This window comes from Coregonus lavaretus (genome assembly GCF_964263955.1).
Source record: "Coregonus lavaretus genome assembly, chromosome: 10".
NCBI classification, from domain to species: Eukaryota; Metazoa; Chordata; class Actinopteri; order Salmoniformes; family Salmonidae; genus Coregonus; species Coregonus lavaretus.
Window position 1 is genome coordinate 33,056,295 of NC_139997.1, and position 12,144 is coordinate 33,068,438.

At 43.1% G+C, this 12,144-nt stretch overlaps 1 protein-coding gene across 1 annotated transcript in view; it reads left to right on the forward strand.

Annotated features, from left to right (window-relative positions):
- Positions 1–12,144, forward strand: part of LOC311135612 (UV radiation resistance-associated gene protein-like) — a 152,957-nt gene that overhangs the window by 128,691 nt on the left and 12,122 nt on the right. The window contains exon 14 of the mRNA XM_084169625.1: positions 11,246–11,337. Coding sequence (XP_084025751.1) covers positions 11,246–11,337 — 92 coding nt within the window. The remainder of the gene's footprint in view (positions 1–11,245; positions 11,338–12,144) is intronic.

Genomic DNA, 12,144 nt, shown 5'->3' on the forward strand with positions numbered 1-12,144 from the left:
CTCATTATACACTACAGACCAGCAAATATTATTTACATCATCAACATAAGAATCACTACAAAACATATTGTATGACTTCTTATACACTATATTAGGCCCAGCCTTTGGAACTTTGGTTTTCCTAGATATGGCTACTATATTGTGGTCACTACAGGCGATGGATTTGGATACTGCTTTAAAGCAAATTTCAGCAGCATTAGTAAAGATGTGATCAATACATGTTGATGATTTCTTTCCTGTGCTATTTGTAACTACCCTGATAACCTGAATAAGGTTGCAGGCACTGGTTACAGTTTGAAGCTTTTTCTTAATGGGCAGCTTGGTGAAAGCCAGTCAATATTTAAATCACCCAGAAAATATACCTCTCTGTTGATATCACATACACTATCAAGCATTTCACATGTTATCCAGATACTGACTGTTAGCACTTGGTAGTCTATAGCAGCGTCCCACAAGAATAGGCTTTAGGTGAGGCAGATGAACCTGTAGACATATTACTTCAACAGTATTTAACATGAGATCCTCTCTAAGCTTTACAGGAATGTGGTTCTGAATATAGACGGCAACACTGCCCCCATTGGCATTTCGGTATTTTCTGTAGATGTTATAACCATGTATTGCTACCACTGTATCATCAAAGGTATTATCTTAATGAGTTTTAGAGATAGTCAGAATATGAATGTCATCTGTTACTAGCAAGTTATTGACTTCATGAACCTTGTTTCTTAGGCTACATATGTTAATGTGGGCTATTTTTAGCGCTTTTCTGGGATGCTTGATTGTTTTCATTGCTTTACTGGGACGCTTAGCAGAAGTAGACATATTATTTAGTGCAGGGTGAGCTGCACACAGTGGACTTCCTACTAGAGCACACCGCCTCAGTGCTAACAGTACAGTGCATTCGGAAAGTATTCAGACCCCTTGACTTTTTCCACATTTTGTTACGTTACAACCTTATTCAAAAATTGATTAAATCGTTTTTTTCCCTTTATCAATCTACAGACAATACCCCAAATGACAAAGCGAAAACAGGTTTTTAGAAATGTTTGCAAATTTACTCAAAATAAAAAACGGATATACATTTACATAAGTATTCAGACCTTTTACTCAGTACTTTGTTGAAGCACCTTTGGCAGCGATTACAGCCTTGAGTCTTCTTGGGTATGACGCTACAAGCTTGGCACACCTGTATTTGGGGAGTTTCTCCCATTCTTCTCTGCAGATCCTCTCAAGCTCTGTCAGGTTGGATGGGGAGCGTTGCTGCACAGCTATTTTTAGTTCTCTCCAGAGATGTTCGATTGGGTTCAAGTCCGGGCTCTGGCTGGGCCACTCAAGGTTATTCAGAGACTTGTCCCAAAGCCACTCCTGCATTGTCTTGGCTGTGTGCTTAGGGTCATTGTCATGCTGGAAGGTGAACCTTCGCCCCCAGGATGAGGTCCTGAGCGCTCTGGAGCAGGTTTTCATCAAGGATCTCTCTGTAATTTGCTCCGTTCATCTTTCCCTCGATCCTGACTAGTCTCCCAGTCCCTACCGCTGAAAAACATCCCCACAGCATGATGCTGCCACCACCATGCTTCACCGTAGGGATGGTACCAGGTTTCCTCCAGACATGACGCTTGGCATTCAGGCCAAAGAGTTCAATCTTGGTTTCATCAGACCAGAGAATCTTGTTTCTCATGGTCTGAGAGTCCTTTAGGTGCCTTTTGGCAAACTCCAAGCGGTCTGTCATGTGCCTTTTACTGAGGAGTGGCTTCCGTCTGGCCACTCTACCATAAAGGCCTGATTGGTGGAGTGCTGCAGAGATGCTTGTCCTTCTGGAAGGTTCTCCCATCTCCACAGAGGAACTCTGGAGCTCTGTCAGAGTAACCATCAGGTTCTTGGTCACCTCCCTGACCAAGGTCCTTCTCCCCTGATTGCTCAGTTTGGCCGGGTGGCCAGCTCTAGGAAGAGTCTTGGTGGTTCCAAACTTCTTCCATTTAAGAATGATGGAGGCCATTGTGTTCTTGGGGACCTTTAATGCTGCAGAATTGTTTTGGTACCCTTCCCCAGATCTGTGCCTCAACACAATCCTGTCTCTGAGCTCTACGGACAATTCCTTCGACCTCATAGCTTGTTTTTTGCTCTGACATGCACTGTCAACTGTGGAACCTTTATATAGACAGGTGTGTGCCTTTCCAAATCATGTCCAATCAATTGAATTTATCACAGGTGGACTCCAATCAAGTTGTAGAAACATCTCAAGGATGATCAATGGAAACAGGATGCACCTGAGCTCAATTTCGAGTCTCATAGCAAAGGGTCTGAATACTTATGTAAATAAGGTATGTTTTTTTACTTTAAATAAATGTGCAAACATTTCTAAAGACCTGTTTTCACGTTGTCATTATGGGGTATTGTGTGTAGATTGAGGAATTGTTTTTATTTTATCAATTTTAGAATAAGGCTTTAACAAAATGTGGATAAAGGGAAGGAGTATGAATTCTTTCCGAATACACTGTATAATAGGCACATGATTACTGCATACAATAGCTGTAGGATCAGCAGAGGCATTCAGGGCAGATAGAGGGACATAAATTAGGTTTCTTACATTGTGTCTACCAACACCCCTGGTATAATGTACATTGGCTGAAGCATTACGTCAACTCAGCGACACAATGGTAGGGATTAACTGAGCTGGGCTTGGGTCATTGATAAGTCATTGTCTCAACACAGCCTTATAATGCTGTGAAAGGATCCAGGAACCCAAATTATTCGAGTGGATCCCATCCTCCTTATAAAACGTGTTTTGTTTCCAAAAGCTGCAATAATCACGTAGCCGTTGTGAAGAGAAAGAATCCTGCTAAAGTGTTCAATGCCAGGATTCAGAGAGGGCACAGGGCCAGATATGATGGGTATTTTATTAGAGAATCAATCAGCTCTTTAAAATCCAGTTTCAACTGTTCAGAGCTGCCCTTCATAATGTCATTAAAACCCACATGGACTATGTTCTGGGTGGATCTTCTGCTGGACTGGGGTAAAAGATTTGGTAGGGGCATCCATTTGCAAGCTTGTCATGTTCTTTTAGTTTTTGATAGTCCAAGATTCTCCACTAACGGAAAGTATGTGATGAATTTATTTATAATTCATGCAAAATATTACATCCATAAAATGAAATGTTTGAAGAAGAAACCTTCCTATTCAATATTTTTAAAGGTAGATTTAAATAATTACTTTGCCACTTTGAATACTATGCTCTGTAAGAATAAGAAGGTAATGAAATCAATTGATACTCTAATTTCTTTGAATGTAAAAACCATGTATGTGTTTCTGTTTATTCTATTTGTTATTGATGTTTTGTGTCACAGAAATCTATACATCCTTCTTAAAAATTGTAACACATTTGAATTTGTGTCCTTCAAAATGTATGTTATTTTATTATAATTTTGTATTTATTTTTTACTAATAGTTAACACACATTCCACAGTTTTATAAAGAAAAGTATAGATGATAGCCATAGCCATAGTATTCCTCCCGTAACAACCAGGGACCCTCATTAGAGACTGTATTATGGACGTATGGAGAAATATGGACCACCACTACAGATTGTCCTGACCTCTACTGGAGGCCCTGTTATTGACCTGGAACTGGCCTGGAAGGCCACACCTGCTTAGGCCCCTCTAAAGTGGGCTGAAGTAGAGCCAACAGAGGCCCCTTGATTGCCCTCCTTAGGGAGTCAGAAAGAACTAGGCCTACTCTCCCTCATGTATTATGAGAAACACTAATACTATTTATATTTTTACCATAGTGGACAGACCTGCAGCATTTACCATCAGGATTAGTATTTAGTACTATTCTGATTGGAAATCATGAGTAATTGTCGATGGTGGAGTCAACTGACATCCAGAGGGTACTGATTTTAGTCTATATAATCCTGTGACGTGAAAAATAATCCTCCTGATGAAAACCTAACCACATTACAGGTTTCCTCTAGCGAGTCTGCTCCCCATCCCTGGTGGAAGTCTAGACACACCGCTTGTCAGGTGATGCTAATATTCCCCGCTGCTTGAACGGTTGTGACTTCTGTGCTGACAAACGGCTCGTCAAATGATCTCACGGCGAATACGGAGCGCTTCATTACGAAGGCTGGCCCTGCGGTTCTTGTACAGAACGTCGCCAGCAATTAACCTCAGAACGGGCGAGAGGCCCTCACCTTGGCGTTTTCAGCTCTTAGGACGATTGGTTGTGACAAAAAGAAAGGAAACAATAATACATTGCATAAGCCGGGATGTTTACGTAGCTGCGTGGCAGAGCCTGAGTCGAAAACAAACAGCCCTTCATGGAGTTATGGGTGGCGTGTAAACCAGCGGGTTGGGACGCTTTAGTCCGCTAATTTGTGTTTACGTGTTAGGCCCCGGTTGGATTGAAGGAGCTGAGCTGTACACAGACGCTGCATTCCTGTGGCTCTCAGGCCCTGCTATGGTGGATGGACCTGGGAGGTATCCTTGACTCCTCTAGTGGTGGTGAGAGCTCAGCGCTCCGTTCACACATCCTGCAACACACACACACCTGGCCCTGAGGCGGTATCAAAAACACTAGCTCAGCGTCCTGTGTTCTACCAGTGCTCTGTACAGGGCCTGTGAAGTGGCTGAGTGCAAGTGTCTGAATAGGCAACATGGCAGGAAGGGGACAGACACAAAGGTGTGTGAAGAGGCCTGAGGAGAGGAGTTGTGCTGGATCTGTTTCAGTCAGGCCCAAAGCTAGCATCACGTCATGTGAAAGAACCCTCCCTCCTGTGGGTGCGGCCCCATCCAGGGCCTCTCGCCTTACAGCTGGCCTCAATGGGCCCCGGTGATTTCTCACCACGATCTGGTTAGCCTGATCACAAAGCACTTGCACAGCCCGGGCTGGCCAGCCGGCGGCCAGGTGAAAGGGGACTTCCACACTGTGAGAGCTCCTCATAGACCCCACCTGTACTCTCTGTGTTGAGAAATGACACACTGACTTATGTTAGACTCAAATAAGCAATTTGTATTAATATTTGTATGACCTAGAAACTTGAAGGCTAGAAATGTTCATGTTTAGTATTATATTTATTTACTTTTTTTCCAAACAACTCTCTCATAAACTCCAGGCCATGTGATTTGAATATCATAGGAGAACGAAATCAGAGTTTATTTCATGCCTTGTCAGTTGTGACACGTTACTAAACAACTGGTCTGTTTGAGAAGCCGGACTCTCCCTCCCTCTGAGCTGTTTGTTTCTCTCTGTTCAAGGCCGTGTTGTTGCATTTAATTGAAAGCGACATCCAGCTTTATGTCAGGCAAAGCTGCCTCACACATTTCTCTCTTTCACACTCACAGCTTCACTGTTGTTATCTCAACGATCTTTATGTGGCCGGCACATTGAATGTTTCACTATTTGTCCCTCAGAAGAGGGTGAAGTGAAGGAGGACGGAGAAAAGGAAAGGGCATTTTGCTTACACAACAGTGAAGGGCCAGGATGTAATCCTTCCCCCTCCAAGTCCAGAGCCAAGAGCCTGAGTCTCTACAGAGCTCTGAGACTTGTCTTACAACTAGCCTGGCTATGTTTACCAGCCTCCCTGCTGAAGAAAACAGTATAGACCAGCATAGGCTGGTCCATTATAGGTGCTGGTTTTGCTGATGACCAGACTTTGCTGTGTATTTGATGGTGCCTTCGCTGTGTTTTCATGGTGACCAACCTTTGCTGCATGTGTGTTTGCTGGTGACCAGCCTTTGCTGCATGTGTGTTTGCTGGTGACCAGCCTTCTCTGTGTGTTTGCTGGTGACCAGCCTTTGCTGTGTGTTTGCTGTTGACCAGCCTTCGCTGTGTTTTTGCTGGTGACCAGCCTTTGCTGTGTTTTTGTTGGTGACCAGGTGACCATCCATCACTGTGTTTTTGCTGGTGACCAGCCTTCGCTGTGTTTTGCATAAGCTGGTCACCAGCAAAACCAGCATCAAATCACATCATGCTGGCTTGCAACATGATGTTTAATTCCAATTGGAATCCAGACAGTGGGGATATCCAACAATTTGAACTTTTCTTCACCCACAATATGCATTCAGAATGACTGCCAGTGTTAGAAATATGAATAAATGAGACTATCTAAACTGAAACAACCATTTCAGTAATGGGTGCAATAAGTCCAACTAACAGATTGGATTAGTTATTTATTATGTTATTTATCTTTGTGTAGCATAAGATTAATTAATCAATCAATGTACATGCAAAAACACAACAAAGATATTGAAACAAACAATTATAAAAATTAGCATGCTGGGAAATATGATAATGATGGGCGTGGTCAGACCATCATGGACCAGCTTGGTCACGAGTATACCAGTATCACCAGCATAAGCTGGTATGTGTCCAAAACACAGCAAAGTCATTCTCACTCAGATATCATATAAAAAAAATACAAAATTGTCTCCACCGTATGGAAAATGTGTAGAATTGCACATTTCTCCCCTCCCCGTTGCAAAATGAGTAGAATTGCATGGAATTTGTTATAAAATTGCAAAATCTTCTCTCTGCCCCATTGCAAAAAGTGTAGAATTGCAGCAAACTTGCTTAAAAACTGCCACATTTTCTTTACGCCACATGGCAAAATGTGTAGAATTGCAGGAAATTAACAAAATTTAACATAGGGCCCCCAAAAGGCATGGACCAGCTTGGTCACCAGCATAAGTTGGTATATGTCTAAAACACAACAAAGGTTGGCCGTGAGTGTCCAAAACACAGTGAAGGCTGGTCACTAGCAAAATCAGCTAGACCATGCTGGTCGTGAGGAGGTGGCACAGCTAACATGTCAATGGTTTAGGTACTGTAGACACCATGACATGGAGGCTAGCCTTGACAGCAACTAATGGGGGGAGGGATCCATAATAAATACAAAATATTAGGTCTGGCGCCAAGCAGACACTTGTTGGTCCAACAAAGCACTTGTTGGTCAAGTGTTGTGTAGTGCCCATTGGTAGAGAGTTGGCACAGACCTGTGTGAGCATGACGGAACTCTTGTCAGGGTGTAGAGAGAAGTGCTGCTGGAATGGACTCTCCCTATCTTGTATCTTTTTGGAGGCTGCAGCAGTAAGACACATGCCTTTGTCCAGGTTCCAGGAGAGTCCTCTCAGCATTCACATGCGTGCTACTCAGGAACATCCTCTCCTCTTCATCCCCCTAACAATTCCCCCAACAGTAGTGTACTCAGAACAATCCAGTGATGTCACGCCTCACTCTGTCTTCACCCCTATCCCATTTCTGTGCTCCACGCTTGGCAAGGTTTCAACACATAGCTTGGGGGGAAATAGCCGTCACATACACATACATTTACAGTAAGCTCCAAAAATATTGGGACAGTGCCATTTGTTGTTGTTGTTTTGGCTCTGTACTCGAGCACTTTGAATTTGAAATGATACAATGACTGAGGTTAAAGTGCAGACTGTCAGCTTCAATTTTAGGGTATTTTCTTCCATATTGGGTGAACCGTTTAGAAATTACTGCACTTTTTGCTGTTTGTTTTGGTTGTGTATTTTGTGCCCAATAGAAATGAATGGTAAATAATGTAGAGTCATTTTTTTCGTAAATAACAATAGAATGTTTCTACATGAATGTGGATGCTATCATGATTACGGATAGTCCTGAATGAATCGTGAATAATGAGTGAGAAGGTTAGACCCGCAAAGATCATACCCCCAAGACATGCTAACCTCTCACTATTACAATAACAGGGGAGGTTAGCATTTTTGGGGGGTATGATATTTATGCCTCTAACTTTCTCACTTATCATTATTCACCAATCATTCAGGATTATCCAGAATACGTACAGTGCATTTGGAAAGTATTCAGACCCCTTGACTTTTTCCACATTTTGTTACGTTACAGCCTTATTCTAAAATTGATTAAATCGTTTTTTTTCCTCATCAATCTACACACAATACCCCATAATGACAAAGCGAAAACAGGTTTTTAGAAATTTAAGGAAATGTATTAAAAATTAAAAACTGAAATACCTTATTTACATAAGTATTCAGACCCTTTACTCAGTACTTTGACATTTTTTTATTTAATCCATTTTAGAATAAAGCTGTAACGTAACAAAGTGTGGAAAAAGTCAAGGGGTCTGAATACTTTCCGAAGGCCCTGTATGTATTAGGGCTTTTCATCACCAATATGGGTTTGGATCTAGGTACTGTCCCTCTCCCAGCTTGGCTCAATCTGAGGTGCTTTTGATAAAACACCAAATCTACCACAGAGATCAGGAGGTCTGTGCAGATACCATAGAGAACTCTGGTTCCATGGGTCCCCCGGAGGTTAGAGAGCAAAAGATGCACATGTGCATGAGCATACGTGCATATGTATACGTGCTGACACACACACACACACACATGCATTTGTTCACAAAATGTGCATGCACACACACACACACACACACACACACACACACACACACACGTACTGTTAATACTGAATAAGATCAATTGGGAGGTTTTCCTGTGCTGAAGAAGGATCTAACACACACACACACTGTGATGAAACTAACTCTGTGCTTCCTCACTGGTCCGATGGCTCAGTACATTTTGATATAATTGCTTGGTCACCTCACCAAACATCCATTTTGGTTGAGTGTGTTACCTGTGATTAATGAATTCTAAATATTTTCTAAACATTGAAAATAAATTAGAGAAGACATCAGATGAAGTTGATTCATTATTTTGCTAGTCGAAAGCAGTAGGCCTACTATTTGCTAGTCTAAAGCAGTACTTACAAATGTTTGTGTGTGTGAGATCTGTCTTGCAAACATGTGGAGGGGGCGTGGTCGCTAAACACGCAGGTGACCATGGTCTGCTCATTAAGAAGGAAGACTCCAGTACTAATTAATGGGGGTTGAAAGAGTTTCTGCTCTGTCCTAGATCTTCAACATATTCTATATATTTATCTGTATCGTACAGGTTATAATATTCTCTGACGTATCTAAAGTGTTATTGGGTGTTAGTCTTTGCGAAGTGTTTATTGGCTTAGTTTGACAAAGTGCTTTCTAATAACACAAGTGTTTCCTGTCACCTGGTCGCTGCTAGTGGCTGGAGGGTATAAATATAAATGCTCAGGTGTAGAGCTTTATTTTGAATTCAAAATGGCCACCAGTCTCTGCAGGGGTTAGTTGGGGCTTCTGTGAGTCCTAGGGACTAGTCAAGATTGATCGTCAGTCTTTATCTTCTTTTGACTCGTTTTTTTCTTAATTTATTATTTAATTTGAGTCTGGTCCAGCAATCTTGTTGGCTTTTGTATATTTTTGTAAATACCTGCACCTGCTCCAAATGCCTTAAATAAAAACCATGCACTGGATCTTCTGCTTCCTGCCTCTCCTTGATCACCAACACCAGCCAGACAGCTCGAACCATCCAGTGCCAGAAGGGGGCCTACCATCCACCCTTACACACACACACACACACACACACACACACACACACACACCCTGCTGTACTGTGTGCTCTGGCAGTGGCAGCAAGGACCCATGTGTTAATGCTTATGCCACTCCTCATGACATTAGTCAAACCTTACTAGAACCACCGCACAGCCTTACAGTCCTGACAGAATATTTCAGCATAGGCCACAAAAAAATTTACTTGGATGAATGGTGTTGAGATGACTGCTGATCCAAGAAAACCATTATTATCCTCTAACTATAAACACAAACTGAGAAACGTGGCCTTTGGCCCCTGGGGCGCCAACATTTACTTCTCTGTAATTCCTCTGTTATCGTGGTACTTCTCCCCAACGTCTTCATATATATAGTCTATGGGGTATGGTCGGTAGGCAGTGGTATGTAATGGGTGAGTGTAGCGCTGGTGGGAGCAAAACACTGGTACTGTGTCTGGCCTAATTAGAATCATATGTGGTTCATCACTCACTGTAGCGGATGTACGGCACTGAGCGAGTGATGCCCAGGGAGGGAGAGAGGGATGGAACCAGGGATGGCGGTTTGAGTGTAGAGAAGAATGGGTGTCACAGTATAACAGAGTGGAGGAGAGAAAATAGATGTGGGTGTCAGTGACACAGGCCCTAGTGAGGTATAAGGCGGATGTGGTGATGCTGCGGCACGTGATGCTGCTCAACTGTGTTGGTGGGATGCCGTCTTTTGTCATATTTATATGTGTATATATATATATATACAGTACCAGTCAAAAGTTTGGAAACACCTACTCATTCAAGGGTTTTTCTTAATTTTTTACTATTTTCTACATTGAGAATAATAGTGAAGACATCAAAACTATGAAATAACACATATGGAATCATGTAGTAACCAAAAAAGTGTTGAACAAATGAAAATATATTTTATATTTAAGATTCTTCAAATAGCCACCCTTTGCCTTGATGACAGCGTTGCACACTCTTAGACCGGTGGAAAGCTTTGATACAATTGAGACATGGACTGTGTATGTGTGCCATTCAGAGGGTGAATGGGCAAGACAAAATATTTAAGTGCCTTTGAATGGGGTATGGTAGTAGGTGCCAGTCGCATCGGTTTGTGTCAAGAACTGCAACACTGCTGTGTTTTTCACACTCAACAGTTTCCTGTGTGTATCAAGAATGGTCCACCACCTAAATGACATCCAGCCAACTTGACACAACTGTGGGAAGCATTGGAGTCAACATCGGCCAGCATCCCTGCGGAACGCTTTCAACACCTTGTGGGGTGGGGGCTCACTTTGGCTCACTTTAGCTCACTTCCATGTCGGTCATAAGTTGAGGTTGATTTTATGACTGATGGATGGAGGACTGGTGAGAGGGATTGTCATCAATCCAATGGGGATCTAGGTCACTTGGAGAGAGAGGGAGACGGAGAGAGAGCGATAGAGGGAAATGGAGAGAGGGAGTGATTGCTCTGTGCGGTTTTACCCCATCTTTATTCCAGATTTCTGGTATTCTGCCTTTTCTAATCGCCGCCCACGTCTCATCTCCCTCTCCACACACCTTTCCACATTAGCACAGACATCTGTTAGCATGGCAGGAGGGCCGGGTGCCCATTGTATGTTGGGGTGAATAATAGCTCAAAGGGAGAAGTTATAATGCTTCAGATATAAAGAATGACAGGTTGCTTCGGTCTCCCTGTAGGGTAGTAATTATCTGCCTTGTCCAGAGACGTCAAGAACTAGAGAATCATGAGAATGTGTGAATAAAACTGATATAATAGGTTATGGTACAGAAAGCTCTGGTCGTTGCTAATGTATGCTTTGTTTTTCTTTCCCAGCTGAGATACCAGCATGGCCTGTCCACTCCAGACCTCCGCCAGACCCTGCCCAACCTCAAGAACTTCCTGGAGCACGGCCTTCTGGTCCGATGGTGAGTACCTGTACTAGTCCACTCTCACTCTCCCAGTGTCTTAGTACTATTAAGCTACCCCACCTAGCACTGTTGCGCCCACTATCTCTACTCTACATTTTTCACTTCAGGGTCCGGTTGCACCAGTTGGTCGTTAGTGGGTCGTAACTCTACGCCCGACGTAAAATGCGCTCTATGCCGGACCAAAAAATTATACCTATTGCACCACCTGGGTGTAAACCCTTCAATGAGCTACGACTGGGCGTAGGGTATTAAATTGGGACAATCTTCAGCATGATACCCATAGAAAATAATAGCAGTCTATATTTTCAAAAGGATGTGAGTCTCGTACTCTCACACACACACACACACACACACACACACACACACACACACACACACACACACACACACACACACACACACACACACAGGGCTGAAATACTCGTCAGGGGGCGGCGGCTGGCAGACTTACAGAGGGGAGAATTATGTGTGTGAGAAGGTGCAGTAAGCCTGAACAGGCAATAAGTTAGGTCCTCGTCACAGGACCCACATAGTTCTCCCCTCTAACTGATTCAGACAGCAGGTACTGGGGGACAGGAAGGTGGTCTGACTCTGGGGCTCCACACTGCAGTAGTGAAACACTGAAACAGGGAGGACATGCATTCATTCCTGCTCTCCTTTTGTATGGGACTTATTTTATTGCCCTTCCTCCCCACCGTATCACTTCCAGTTCCCCCCTGCCTGAAAAAGCCTCAATTCAGATTCTATTTCCAGCGGAGAGGCCAAGCGTATGAAATATGGATGCATAAAAATGCTGTGCGGCAG